This window comes from Argopecten irradians, chromosome 1 (genome assembly GCF_041381155.1).
Source record: "Argopecten irradians isolate NY chromosome 1, Ai_NY, whole genome shotgun sequence".
Lineage (NCBI taxonomy): Eukaryota > Metazoa > Mollusca > Bivalvia > Pectinida > Pectinidae > Argopecten > Argopecten irradians.
In genome coordinates this window covers 7,865,769-7,882,085 of record NC_091134.1, presented here as the reverse complement: position 1 = coordinate 7,882,085, position 16,317 = coordinate 7,865,769, and the positions used below count along the sequence as shown (strand labels likewise).

The window sequence follows — 16,317 nt, the reverse complement described above, 5'->3', positions numbered from 1 at the left end:
TTTTGATACATGATAGAGCCGAGAGAAGGACAGCTATCATTTAACATTTTTAACTATCAGTATTATCAGTACTTTGATATTGGGTAAGAAATAAAGGGGGTAGACGTACAAAAGTGCAAAAATGTCGGCATACCCAGTAATTCATCGACACACAATATTTTCGTGAGTCAATAAATGATATACGAAGATATTTTTGATTGCTAAAATTTTAGGGTACTCGGGGTTTGTCATTATTATATGAGGATTTATTAAAAACTAATAAAAAAATGAAATTCCTCTATTTTCATGAAAAATTAAGAGCAAAACTGGAAATTGCAAGAAAACCCCAACAGATCTAATGAAGACCAAAATAATTTATCTTTTGGTTTTGTATGCCTTAATATCATACATTAAAGGCGCCCAAGAAGGAATAGGACGTAAAACTTACAAAAGGTGGCGCTGTAGTCGCATGAATAATCTATCCATAGAATTAGTACTGTTCTGATACGAATTATGTGCCGATTGATGTATTTGCACCAAAAAATTAAAAATCGATCGTGGGCGGCCATGCAACACCTCCTTTCCATTAATATAATTTTTAGATACAAAACAAAAACTTCTTCCGGAGTTCTTCGCAAAGGAGTGTGCAGAATATCGTACCTGTTACTTTATTAGCGCATGTCAGTGATATAGATATAATTAGTTCTCCATATAGATCTAGTTATAATGCATTTATTTTACGTTATTTTCTAGATTCCTAATTGATTTGGTAACATCACTTGTTTACCGGAACATATTTACAAAATGATATCGATATTGACATGCATGATCCTTTCTTTAGTGTTACCCTCTAGGACCGGATATTATGTATATGGCTACAATCTTTATGCAAATTACGAGCGAGGATAAGGTCATAGATTGGCTTACTTTATGCTAATTGTCTTGACAATACTACAGTGGAACTAGCTAGGTTAATGCAAACTCGAAGGGACCGAGATAAAACTTCCAAGTTATCCGAGTGTTCGAATTAAGCAAGTTCTCAATTACCCATATCGAAATAAAGTACAGAAAAGCATATAGGCCATGGGCTAGGAGGGTCCCACATGCACACAACCCCCCAAACCTCCGAACCAATATTTTTCTGAACCCTTATGACCCACTGATCACAAATCAAAATGTTAACATTGCATAAGTTGGGATGAACTTCCGGTTATGACGTCATCAAGATGGCCGCCATCTCGAATTTCACTAAAAATTGAAAAATAGTCATAACATTAACATTTTTCAACCGAAGTAGACAAATGAGGTATCAAAATGACCACAATAGAACAACAAATACATATCAGGACCAAAAAATCCAATATATGTACAAATGTATAAATTACAAAAAAGCATGCTTTTACAAACAAGAGGCACAGAGGGCCTGTATCGCTCACCTGGTTTTTTATGACAAGTAATGATCTGAATACAGGTTCATTGTTTCTTTTCTGAAGGAATTTTAATATTAACCTCTAAATCCCCTATTGGGCCCTATTTATAGGATTTACGTCTATTTCCCCTATTGGGCCCCATCCGTCTTGCCCCCAGGGTGTCAGAGCCAAAATCTATACAAGTTCTCTTCCCCCTCCCCCAAGGATGTTTGTGGCCAAATTTGGTTACAATCCATGCAGAACTCTAGGACAAGTAGCGATTTAAAGGATTTACCTCTATTATCCCTATTGGGCCCCGCCCCTTGTCCTAAGGACCTTAGGACCTTTCTATCTATGAAGAGTATTTAATTCTATCACATCTGTGAGTGGAGAAGAAGAAGCTTCCTGGGAGGTGGGGACCATATAATTCACAATTTTGATTGGCCTTATGCCTTAGAAGGTTTGTGCAAAATTTCATTGAAATTGCTTCAGCAGTTTTGGAGAAGAAGTCGAAAATGTAAATTGTTTACGGACATACGACGGACGACGCACGACGCACGACGGACGACGCACGACGCACGACGACGGACAAAAGGCGATTAGAATAGGTCACTTGAGACTTCGTCTCAGGTGACCTAAAAGCATGTTTTTTAGTACTTTTCCGGACACACCATCACGGCAAATTATTCACATGGTATGAGAAATGTTCAGAGTACTTTTCATAAGGCATGACTATTTTCAGAGTACTTTTATTTTGAGGTTTTTTTCTACTCCAATTTTTTTTTTGTGGCCCTTAATTTATTTGTTTCTTCTGTGCATTACCATGTCCAGGTAATATCTTTAAACTTGATGTGTGCAGGGTCCATCTTGGTGGGATTGTGTGTCACAGCACTAACTATGACAGGTCTATTTGAAAAAAACCCTTGAATTGCATCTTCATTTAAGAAAAAACATTGCTAATCGATTTGAACCCTGTCACCTTGAATGAAGGTCAAGGTCATTCATTTGAACATAATATATTATGGGGTAAAAGATACTGATTGAAGAAATGGCAGAAAATGACTTTTTTAGTAAATCAAAGGACCAAAACTCAGCTAAGTAAGGTCCATCGACAGTAACGATCGATATTGGCTAAGCCCTTAAGGCATTTAATCTTGTCACCAAGTTTGAAGAAAATCCCCCGTTTCAGCATATCTGGGTCAAGAAAACATAGCAATTTCCAAGTTCATTTATTTCTAAAGGAGTTGTAATGGGTATAAAACACTTATTACACTTTTTATTGTGTTATGCTTAATCTTTCTCTCCCTCCAGTTTCTATTTACACTGCTACCTTGTCAAAAGGGAATGGATTGTATCAGATGACCTAAACAAGAGGCCAAGAGGGCCTGTATTGCTCACCTGGTTTGTAATGCAAAGTAATGTTTTGAATACAGGATCATTGTTTCTATATGAAGGAATTTGAACATGTACCTCTAAATTCCCTATTGGGCCCTACTCTGTCTGCTCCAAGGGTCAGAGCCAATATTTATACAACCTCTTTTCCCCTTCCCCCAAGCAGGGGATGTTTTTGAGCGAATTTGGTTAGAATCAATGCAAAACTCTATGCCTTGTAGCGATTTAAAGGATTTACTTCTAATTCCCCTATTGGGACCCACCCCTACCCCCCCCCCCCTGCGCCTGGGGGGTCAGAATCAAATTTTATACAAACTCCGTTCCCCTTCCCACAAGAAGCTCCCTGGGGGGTGGGGACCATATAATTCATAATTTTGATTGGCCTTATGCCTTAGAAGGTTTGTGCAAAATTTCATTGAAATTGCTTCAGCAGTTTTGGAGAAGAAGTCGAAAATGTAAATTGTTTACGGACATACGACGCACGACGCACGACGACGGACAAAAGGCGATTAGAATAGGTCACTTGAGACTTCGTCTCAGGTGACCTAAAAAGTATGTTTTTTAGTACTTTTCCGGACACACCATCAGGGCAAAGTACTTTTTTGTACTTTTTTGGGACTCTGAAATTTTGCAGAGTACTTTTTTGTACTTTTCTCGGACTTAGTCATTTTGCAGAGTACTTTCTTGTGTAGTGGTTTTTTTTGACTAAAACATTTTACAGAGAACTTTTTTTGTACATTTTTTGGACTTAGAATTATTCACATGGTATGAGAAATGTTCAGAGTACTTTTCATAAGGCATGACTATTTTCAGTGTACTTTTATTTTGAGGTTTTTTTCTACTCCAATTTGTTTTGTGGCCCTAAATTTATTTGTATCTTCTGTGCATTACCATGTCCAGGTAATATCTTTAAACTTGATGTGTGCAGGGTCCATCTTGGTGGGATTGTGTGTCACAGCACTAACTATGACAGGTCTATTTGAAAAAAAAAACCCTTGAATTGCATCTTCATTTAAGAAAAACATTGCTAATCGATTTGAACCCTGTCACCTTGAATGAAGGTCAAGGTCATTCATTTGAACATAATATATTATGGGGTAAAAGATACTGATTGAAGAAATGGCAGAAAATGACTTTTTTAGTAAATCAAAGGACCAAAACTCAGCTAAGTAAGGTCCATCGACAGTAACGATCGATATTGGCTAAGCCCTTAAGGCATTTAATCTTGTCACCAAGTTTGAAGAAAATCCCCCGTTTCAGCATATCTGGGTCAAGAAAACATAGCAATTTCCAAGTTCATTTATTTCTAAAGGAGTTGTAATGGGTATAAAACACTTATTACACTTTTTATTGTGTTATGCTTAATCTTTCTCTCCCTCCAGTTTCTATTTACACTGCTACCTTGTCAAAAGGGAATGGATTGTATCAGATGACCTAAACAAGAGGCCAAGAGGGCCTGTATTGCTCACCTGGTTTGTAATGCAAAGTAATGTTTTGAATACAGGATCATTGTTTCTATATGAAGGAATTTGAACATGTACCTCTAAATTCCCTATTGGGCCCTACTCTGTCTGCTCCAAGGGTCAGAGCCAATATTTATACAACCTCTTTTCCCCTTACCCCAAGCAGGGGATGTTTTTGAGCGAATTTGGTTAGAATCAATGCAAAACTCTATGCCTTGTAGCGATTTAAAGGATTTACCTCTATTTCCCCTATTGGGACCCGCCCCTACCCCCCCCCCCCTCCCCCCTGCGCCTGGGGGGTCAGAATCAAATTTTATACAAACTCCGTTCCCCTTCCCACAAGGATGTTTCTGACCAAATTTGATAAGAATCTATGCAGAACTCTATGACTACTAGTATTAGTGTTTTAAAGGAAATGTTAACGGACGGATGAACGGATGGTGGACGCCGCGCCATGACAGAAGGTCACTAGCCCTTCGGTCTAGGTGAGGTAAAAATGCTGCTTACATTCACAAATATTTTCAAGTCATACAAATCAATTAACAATTCCACCAGGAATATATACTATTTAAGGTCCATGTGCTAATTTACAGGTTTACCTTTACAGTATTTCTTGATGACCTTTGGTGTGTCTCGATCTGGGTCAATGGTAACGAAAAGGGGCTGTATGTTTGGAATGTCAATCCGTCGATCTGTTCACATCAACAAAATAGATATCATCAATAAAGGCATAAAACATAAATATTCATGCAAACATTAAGTGGGTCTCACTATTTCGTTCAGTAAATAAAATAGGTCTCACTACTATATGTTAGCTTCCTTTTGTGATATCCGACAAATCTTTCATGATTTTTATTTCTCATTTCTATGTATTATTTCGAATTGGGATAGTATAACCTATGTTGTTGTTGATATGTGGATACTGTATACCATTTTTTAGTTAACTGTAACGAATGTTTTTGTTCATGTTGGGATATTGTAACTCATGTTTTTGATGATGTTGAAATACTGTATCCAATGTTTTTGTTGATGTTGGGATATTGTTACCGATGTTTTGGTTGATGTTGGATACTTTATTCCATGTTTTTTTGGGTTTTTTTTGTTTGGTTTTTTTGTTTTTGTTTTTGTAATTCTTTTATTTTTCCAAACTGTCATTTCATTAATACAGTAAATAAATATATAATAATTACACACAATCATATATACTTCCTCACCAACATTTTCTTTCGATTCTGTGATCATTACTAATTCAACTTAATCACTTTAACTTCCTGTCTCTCAATCATACTGGGTTTAAGATAAAAACAAAAACAGAAAACAAGAGGCCCAAGGGACTTAACGGTCATTTTACTACCTTGGCAATAATCATATAGGAAATTAATTAGATTTCGGATCGACCCGAAAAATAACAACACTTTGTCAGTATCATATCATGAAAGTTTCAGCCAAATTGCAGCGGTAGAATTTGAGAAGAAGTTCAAAATGTTTTTTCAAGATGGTGGCTGTGGCGGCCATCTTGGATCATAGTTGAAGAACTTGAAAAGAAGTTCAAAGTGTGAAAAGTTAACGCACGGCGCACGGCGCACAGCGACGACGGAAGAAACATGACGATATATAGGTCATCCTGACCCTTCGGGTCAGATGACTTAAAAAGACCATAGAAGGTATGTATATAATATAGTTTGAAAAATATTTTAAAAAACAAGAAGCCCAGAGGGCCTGTATTGCTCACATGGTTTGTAACGCCAAGTAATGTTCTGAATACAGATTCATTGATTCTTTTCTGAAGGAATTTGAATATTTACCTCTAATTTCCCTATTGGGCCCCACCCCTCCTACCCCCAGGGGGTCAAAGCAAAAAGTTATACAAGTTCTGTTTCCCTTCCCCCAATGATGTTTGTGGCCAAATATGGTCACAAGCCATGCAGAACTCTCGGACAAGTAGCGATTTATAGGATTTACCTCTATTTCCCCTATTGGGCCCCACCCCTCCTGCCCTCGTGGAGTCAGAGCCAAAATTTATACAAGTTCTATTATCCTTTTCTCATGGATGTTTGCCTCTAAATTTGGTCACAATCCATGCAGAACTCTAGGACAAGTAGCGATTTATAGGATTTACCTCTATTTCCCCCTCTTGGGCCCCGTCCCTCCTGCTCCCGGGGGGTCAGAACCAAAATTTATACAAGTTCTATTCCACTGTCCCCAAGGATGTTTCTGGCCAAATTTAATTCCAATCCATGCAGAACCTTAAGACAAGTAGCGATTTATAGAATATATCTCTATCTCCCCTATTTGGCCCCGCCCCTCCTGCCCCCAGGGGCTCAGGGCCAAAATTTATACAAGTTCTGTTCCTCTTCCCCCAAGGATGTTTGTGGCCAACTTTTGTTATAATTCATGCAGAACTCTAGGACAAGTAGCGATTTATAGGATTTACCTCAAATTCCCCTATTGGGCCCCACCCCTTCTGCCCCCATGGAGTCAGAGCCAAAATTTATACAAGTTCTGCTCCCCTTTTCTCATGGATGTTTGCCTCCGAATTTGGTCACAATCCATGCAGAACTCTAGCACAAGTAGCGATTTATAGGATTTACCTCTATCTCCCCTCTTGGGCCCCGCCCCTCCTGCCCCCGGGGGGGGGGGGGGTCGGAACCAAAATTTATATAAGTTCTATTCCCCTGTCCCCAAGGATGTTTCTGGCCAAATTTAATTCCAATCCATGCAGAACCCTAAGACAAGTAGCGATTTATATGATTTATCTCTATCACCCCTATTTGGCCCCGCCCCTCCTGCCCCGGGGGGTCAGAGCCAAAATTTATACAAGTACTATTCCCCTTTCCCCAAGGATGTTTGTGGCTAAATTTAATTCCAATCCATGCAGAACTTTAAAACATGTAGCGATTTATAGGATTTATCTCTATCTCCTCTATTTGGCCCCGCCCCTCCTGCCCCCGGGGGCTCAGGGCCAAAATTTATACAAGTTCCGCCCCTCCTGCCCCCGGGGGTCAGAACCAGAATTTATACAAGTTCTGTTCCTCTTCCCCCAAGGATGTTTGTGGCCAACTTTGGTTATAATTCATGCAGAACTCTAGGACAAGTAGCGATTTATAGGATTTACCTCTATTTCCCCTACTGGGCCGCACCCCTCCTGCCCCTGGGGGGGGTCAGAGCAAAAATTAATACAAGTTCTGTTCCCCTTCCCCCAAGGATGTTTGTGGCCAAATTTGGAACTCTAGGACAAGTAGAGATTTAAGGGAAATGTTGACAGGCAGACGACGGACGGACAGACGGACGGACGACGGACGCCGCGCCATTACATAACCTCGCCGGCCCTTCGGGCCAGGTAAGCTAAAAATATTGCAATGTTGTTTGGTGCAATTGGTCGGTTGAGGTTATATTCTTTGTCATTAAAATTTGTAAACATTTCCTTACAGCAGTAATTATTCCATTATATTTAAGAATGTCAGTGTTTATATTATATTTTTGAACAAACTCATTAAAAGAGAGTAAAGTGATAGAAGATATATCCTTGAAGAAATTACCAAGAACATATATACCTTTTTCATACCATTGGGAATAAAATGCTGTTCTACCGCCAATAAGTATATTTTTATTATGCCAAACTAGTGTAAGCAAGAGTGATCTCCCTTTCACCACCTTCATATTATCTGAAGTATCCAATCTTATCCATGCATTTAGTACATCTTTCCAAAAGGTATTACTAATATTTCCTTGACATTTGTCTATATTATTACCTCCAATGTTCAAAAGCTTATTTAGATCTACCGACTTCCTTAAAAGTGTTTTTCATTTCCCACAAGATCGATAAAGACGCTTAATCCATCCAAGTTTTAAAGAGTCAACACAATTTTGAATATTGATCATTTTCAGTCATCCATAAGCATCATCCTGAGTTATTACATCTCTTTCAACTTTATCTATTTTGCTTTGCCACAAAAATTCAAATAAAATAGAGTTTATTTTTGTATCACTTTATCTCCTGGATTTGGTAGTGAAATAAATAAAAGGTTGAAAAGTGAAATCATTAGTGATTTGATCAGATGGACTTTACTTGTTGGAGTTAGATTCCGTCTATTCCAAGCTTTAACAGTATTTTTAAGTTTCCTTACCTTTTTATCAAAATTCAATTTTATCATTTCATGTAAATCCACACAAAAATCTATTCCTAATAGTTTAAATTTTTCTTTTCCCCATTTCAGATTTAACTCTGGTAAAAATTTGTCTTGACTATATTTTTTACTTCCAATCCATACTATTTCAGTCTTATCAATATCTATTTTTAAACCTGAGATTGACGCAAAACTATTTAATTCATTTATTGATTCCTTCAGTGATTTTTCTGTACCGTCTAATGTAAGATAAGTATCATCAGCATATTGCAATAATAAAATATCTGTGTTATTAATTTCTATTCCTTTGATGAATTTGTTGTTTCTGAAGCAAATTGCTAGGAATTCCGCACATAAAATAAAAATGTATGGTGAAACTGCATGGATCCCCTTGTCTACAGCCTCTCTGTATTCTGAAAAATGGTGAAAAATCCCCCCTAGGTTAACAGAAGCCCCTGCGTTATTATTAAAAAGTTTAACGCAATTTCTAATAGAATTTCTAAAACCAAAAAAATATAATACTTTTTCTATGAATTTCCATGAAACTGAATCAAAAGCTTTTTCAAAGTCTATCATTAGAACCATACCTGGAATATTGATTTTAATCTATTTGCAATTACCCCAGACCCAATTTTATAAACAATTTTTAAGAAAGTTATTGGCCTCCAATTTTTTATATACTGACGCGGTTTAATTGTTTTTCTTTGTAATACAAGTTATTACTCCATGTCGTTGTGTGACAAATAGCTCCCCCCTTATGTACCCATAATTTAAAGAACGAACAATAAAATGACCCAAATGTTTCCAAAAATATTTTAAAAAATTCAACTGTATACCGATCAGAACCTGGACTTTTATTGTTCTTCATATTTCTTTATATTTTAGAAGCTTCATCTATTGTAATAAATCCTTCTAATTTTTCAGCATCCGAAATATTGAGTTTTGAAATGTTTTCAAATTCAAGAAAATCTTCAAGAATTACATCACATAAGTTACTATCTGATTTATAGAGATTTTCGTAGAAGCACTTCATTTCCTGTAAAATTTCTTCTTGTTTTGTTATTATATTACCGTTTTCTTATTGAAGTTTTGGAATAATTTTTGATGTAAAGTTTCTGTTTTCGAGATTGAAAAAATAATTAGTTGGTTTTTCCCCTTCTTCTTCCCATTTTGCCCTAAATCTAATATTACTGCCTTTTATCTTTTTCAGTCTAATTTCTTCTAATTCTTTTTTCTTTAGTTCAATTTCTATTAAATTTAGAATATTTTGGCTTTCTAACCTCTCTATTGACTTTGTGAGATCAATTTCTTTTTGATTCTGTAATTTTTTCTTATATGCAGCATGTGATATTGTTTTACCCCTTATATTCATCAAAAGTGTCTCAAGAAATAATTGGTCATCAATAGTGAATTGAATTTCCAAATCTGGTATATTATCAATATTTTCTATAAATTATAAATGGGTAAACAATAATGTTTTTGTATCAAGGATAACATCATTTACTTCTTTCATATATTCCGAATCATCTAATAAAGAATTGTTAAATTTCCACAGTGCCTTACCTCTCTAAAATTCATGAAATTGAACACTAATTTTTGGGAACAAATGATCAGATCGATATCCAGTTTCAATAGAGAAATTAGTCACAGAAGATACAAGATTATCAGATATAAGAAAAACGTCTAACCTTGACTGTTTTAATGGATTTGGTTTCCTCCAGGTGTATCTTTTAGAATCAGGGTGTTGTTCTCTATAAATGTCAATTAAGTTAATAGTTTTTAATAACTTCCAGGACCTTATCCCTTGCATTGGGGCTATTTATAGATCTATAACTCTCGTCATAATCAATCCTAGGTTTATTACAAGATTAAAATCACCACATATTATTATTTTACTATTTCCAAAAATATCAATAGCATCGGAAAGAAGGTTGAAAAAGTTTGAATCATCAGAATTAGGGCCGTATACAGTAATTAATGTTAATTTCGTATACCGTATATGACCCAATAAGCGCCCATGTCCCTATAAACGCCCCTACCCCTTTTTGAGGCCTCGATTTCAATTGCCCACGCATAAAGAAAGACCAAAACTACACATAACTGTATAGATTTGCAATAATTAAGTCTTATTAGCACTTTTTCCATTTTTAAACGCCCTGGGCGCTTATTGGGTCGAATACGGTATTTAAGTTCTAGATCAATAGCTAAAATGTTACCAAACAGGTCTTTTTTAGTTTCTTTTACTTTAAATTCAAAATTATTATTACATAGAATTGCAACTCCTCTAGCATTTGACTTGAATGAATTAAAGTAGCATTCGTATCCCCATTCGTTACGAATAATATTTTCCTTTTCAGCAGTAAAATGGGTGTCCTGTAAACAGTATATATTATAATGTTTTGCTCTAAGATATGAAAATGTGTCTTTTCTTTTTAAGTGTTCTCCCAGTCCTTGACAATAGCAGACAAAATATTTAAGTCATCCATAATCAAATCACGTGTTTAGAATATTAATGCATAAAAATAACCACTTACAAAAGGAAGATTTTAAATCTGCCATCCACCAAAGAGTAAGCGGAAAAAAGAAGAAAAGGAGAAAAAAAGATTGTAGTAAAACCATGACTAAGCCTATAAAAAGTCAAAATCAACCGTTCATCCACACACCTTCTCAAAACCGAACACGGATGTCATGTACGGAATGAATTCCTCTTTACATGTATCAATAGTAAATAAAACTTCCCAAAACCGATCCCTCCCAATTCCGAATACTGGACCGATTTTGAGATCGGAATAGTCAAATGTAGCTATAAACACAATTCTGAAAACCGGCCTTACCTGAGCGACACCGATTGTTTGCATTGAGGTCTGATCAACCGACCGTGAAATATACACGTACCTGTATCCATAGTTGTCGCATGCCATGTCCTGGGGCACTTTTACAGGTGTGAAGGCTATAGGTAGAGGTACAAAGAAATTATACCAGAGATGGTGATCTTGTCTATTGTTTAGTTATTAAACGAAGGTTTACCACGTACCTGGTGGTCTGTTTACTGTAAGAAAAAATGGAGCAGAGCTAGTAATAAACAGAAAGTTTCGTATTCAATTTTGAGAGTCTCACATTGGTTTTTGTTTTTACTGATGTAGTTGTTGAATAACGAATAATATCTATATGAAGAAGCCGAAGCCATGTATTGTTTTGTCATATAATGCCCGGCATCGACTCATCATCGTATAATTGGACCATATTTAATTTGATTCTTGACGTAACTGGAAGCGATCGGCCGTATGTAGGTTAGTTCGGACGAGAACATCCCCAAGCACATTCACTACGATTATAAGCGGTAACAAAGTCAATATTGTTGTAATCCATTCGTTTTAATCGCATGATTTTCTCTTTTCTGATAACATTTACATTAACAATTAATATCGGTTGGTTATAACGAACACTAGCATTACAGTGTAGTGTAGAAAACGACTTCCGATCAATAAAATCTGGATCGCCATGATCGATATTCCGTTCACTTTTCCAAACTGAACCCTCTCTAAACCGGCCGAAATTCTATGCACAGACCATGATCGGTTAATGGAAGTTCCACTGTACTGCCATCTTGCTTCCCTTCAGTAATCTTCTGGCTCGGATGACTTCATGTTTTTTGCGTCTCTGTACAAATTTGACAATTGTTTTCCTTAGCCGACCGTTGGCGAATTTTCCAAGTCTATGGGCGATATATATGTCTCCACTTTTCAAAGGTACTTTCAGTTGCTTATTCCCAAATGACACAACAAGATCAACACAGTTTTCCACAGATTCTCTATCTGAATTGTCGCGGAGACCGGGTATATATTCTGATACTGCTCTTTCTTCCGTGTTGTTCAAGGAATTGTATTGTCTTTCAAGATCATTCTTTGATTCTTGTAGCTCAATGATCTTTTCTTTCTGCTGCTTGACAACATTGTTAAGCTCATCATTGCTATTTTCCAGATCAAAAATACCACCTTCCACTTTTTAATTCAATTCTCTGTTTTCCTTACGAATGTCACGTTTTAGTTTAGTTATCATATCATCCATGGAGTCCTTGGTAATCAAAGTCTCAAGAATACGATAAATGTCTGATAGACTATCTTCCATAGACGATTTCTCATTATGTGTAGGTCTCCCAGTCTTGGTTGCCCCGGGCGTTCCACATTGTTCAGCATTATGATATTGTAAGAGTTCACATGCACTGTGCTATAGTAGGCAGTTCCACAGGTATACACATATACAGGTGTGTGATGTATAGTACTTACAGGAACATCAAGCCATTATTAGTTCAAGAAATGGTCCAAAGTCATTTTTACCTCAAAATTTAAATTGCGTTTTCTCTAAAAATTGGTTGGGACGATGTCCATGAATCTGTCTGTCAAAACTCTTACAACAGCGTTGCATAGAAATATGGAAAAAAATCACTTGAAGAGGAGCTCCAAAATACGTCACTGACTCGGTCAATGTGACCGTGACCTTTTTTTCTGTATCCCATGTACTATGTTTTGTTGGTATCGGGATACTGTATTAAATACTTTTGTTGATGTTGGGATATTGTAACCCATGTTTTTCTTGATGTAGGGATACTTTTACCCATGTTTTTGTTGATGTTGGGATACTGTAACCCATGTTTTGAGTAATGTTGGTATACTGTAACACATGCTTTTGTTGATGATGGGGTACTATAACCCATGTTTTTGTTGATGTTGGGGTACTATAACACATGTTTTTGTTGATGTTAGGCTGTGTAACCAATGCTTTTGTTAATGTTGGGATACTTCATCCAATCTTTTTGTTGATTCTGGGATATTGTAGCCCATATTTTTGTTGATGTTGTGATACTGTATCCCATGTTCTATTGATGTTAAGATACTGTAACTCATGCTTTTCTTGATGTTGGGAAACTGCAACTCATGTTTTTGTTGATGTATGGACACTGTATACCATGTTTTTGTTCATGTTAGGATATTGCCATCCATGTTTTTGTTGATGTTGAAATACTGTATTCCATGCTCTTGTTGATGTTAAAATACTGTATCCCAAAATTCTGATAATGTTTGGATACTGTAACCCATTTTATTGTTGATGTTGGAATATTATATCCCAAATTTGTAGTTGATGTTGGGATACTGTAACTTATGGTTTTGATGACGTTGGGATATTATAGCCCATGTTTTTTACTGATGTTTGGACACCAGATGTTGGGATACCATGTTTTTATTGATGCTTGGATACTGGATCCTATGTTATTGTGGATGCTGGAATACTTTAACCCATGTTTTTGTCGATGATGAAATACTGTAACCCATGTTTTTGTTGATATTGGGATAGTGTATGCTATATAGTGTATGCTATGTTCTTGTTGATGTTGGGATACTGTATCCCATGTTTTATTGATATCGGGATAATGTATTAAATATTTTTGCTGATGTTGGGATACTATAACCCATGTTTTGTTGATATTTGGATACTTTATCCAATGTTTTGTTGATGATGGGATACTGTATTCAATTTTATTGTTGATGTTGGAATACTGTTTTCAAAGGGTTTTTTTATATTGGGATACTGTAACCAATGTTTTTGTTGACGTTGGAATACTGTAACCCATGTTATTGTTGATGTTTGGATACTGTATCCCATGTTAATGTTGATGTTGGAATACTGTAACCCATGTTTTGGTTGATGTTGGGATACTATAACTCATGTTTTTGTTGATGTTTGGACACTGTATACCATGTTTTTGTTGATGTTGAAAGACTGTATACCAAGATTTTGTTGATGTTGGGATACTGTAACCTATGTTTTTGTTAACGTTGGAATACTATATCCCAAATTTGAAGTTGATGTTTTGATTGATTCTGCGATACTGAAACCCATGTTTTTGTTGATGTTGGGATACTGTTAACCATGATTTCATTGACGTTGGGATACTGTAACCTATGTTTTGATTGATATTGGGGTAGTGTATGCCATGTTATTGTTGATGTTGGGATACTGTATCCCATGTTTTGTTGATATTGGGATACTGTATTAAATACTTTTGCTGATGTTGGGATACTATAACCCATGTTTTTCTTGATGTAGGGATACTTTTACCCATGTTTTTGTTGATGTTGGGATACTATAACCAATGTTTTTTGTTGATGTTGAAATACTGTAACCTATGTTTTTGTTGACGTTGGGATACTGTATCCAAATGGTTTGTTGATGCTTGGATACCGTTTCCCATGTTTTTGTTGATGTTGGGTTACTGCGACTCATGTTTTGCTTGATGCTTGGATAGAGTATGACATGTTTTTCTTCATGATAGGATACTGTATCCCATGTTTTTGTTGATGTTTGGATAGAGTAACCCTGTTTTTCGTTGATGTTTGGATATTATAACCCATATTTATGCTGTACGGATACCGTATCTCATGTTTTTGTTGATGTTAAGATATTGTAACCAATGTTATTGCAGATGTTGGGATACTATGACCCATGTTTTTGTTTGGATACTGTATCCTATGTTTTTGTTGTTGTTAGGATACTGTATGGCATGTTTTTGTTGATGTTGGGGTTCTATATGCTATGTTTTCCATTTATGGTGGGACACTGTAACCCATGTTCTTGTTTGGATACGGTATCCCATGATTTTGTTGTTGGTAGGATATTGTATCCCATGTTTTTGTTGTTGGTAGGATATTGTATCTCATGTAATCGTTGTTGGTAGGATATTGTACATGTATCTCATGTTTTTGTTGATGTTTTGATACTGCTTCCCATGTTTTGTCAATAATTGGATACTGTCTCCCATGCCATGTTGATAATCAGGGATAATGTATCCTATGTTATTCTTGATGTTGGGATACTATGACCCATGTTTTTGTTTGGATACTGAATACCATGGTTTTGTTGTTGTAAGGATACTGTATCAAATGTTTTGTTGATATTGGGATAATGTTATTGTTGATGTTGGAATACTGTTACCTATGTTTTTGTTGACGTTTGGATACTGTATATCATGTTTTTGTTGATTCTGGGATACTTTATCCCATGGGTTTTGTTGTTTGGATACTGTATCCCATGTTTTTGTTGTAAGGAACCTGTATATCATATTTTTTGTTGAATTTTAGATACTGTATCCCATGTCTTTATTGATGTTGGGATACTGATCCCATGTTTTGTCGATATTTGGATACTTTATACCATGTTTTTGTTTCTGTAAGGATACTGTATCTAATGTTTTTGTTGATATTGGGATAATGTATCCCATGTTATTGTTGTTTGGATACTGTAACCTAGGTTTTTGTTGATGTTGGGATACTGTAACTCATTTTTATGCTTTCTTTTTTTGTTTGTTTGATTAATTAACGTCCTATTAACCGCTATGGTCATATAAGGATTTATATTCATGTTGTGTCTTCTTGTATAGTGGAACTGTTGCCCTTTTTATAGTGCTATATCACTGAAGCATGCCGACGAAGACACCAAGCAACACACCCCACCCGATCACATTATACTGACAATGGGCGAACCAGTCGTCCCACTCCTTGTTTGCTGTGCGCTAAGCAGGAGGAGAAACTACCGCTTTTATATACTTTGGTGCGTCTTGGCCAGGGGACAGAACCCAGAGCCTTCCTCACAAGGGCGAACACTCAACTCAAGGCCAAATGTGAAGCGTTGCCAAGGGAGGCATTAGGAAAGATAAAGTCAGTTAGCAAGAAGAGAAAAGATAATATCCTAAATTTAGTCATCTTTTACGATCATGTAATAGGGGCAGCTGGTACAATTGTAACGCCCTACCTACAGGGCTAATGTTTATGCTGTTCGGATGCCGTATCCCATGTTTTTGTTGATGTAAAGATATTGTAACCCATTTTTTTTGTTGATGTTGGGGTACTACAACCCATGCTTTTGTTGACGTTGGGATACTGTAATCCATGT

General features: G+C 36.3%; 1 protein-coding gene across 1 annotated transcript in view; it reads right to left on the bottom strand.

The window, feature by feature from the left end:
• The window catches only part of LOC138316560 (protein SCO1 homolog, mitochondrial-like), an 81,748-nt gene that overhangs the window by 29,519 nt on the left and 35,912 nt on the right, over nucleotides 1-16,317 (bottom strand). The window contains exon 5 of the mRNA XM_069258244.1: nucleotides 4,843-4,935. Within this exon, the coding sequence (XP_069114345.1) occupies nucleotides 4,843-4,935 (93 nt within the window). The remainder of the gene's footprint in view (nucleotides 1-4,842; nucleotides 4,936-16,317) is intronic.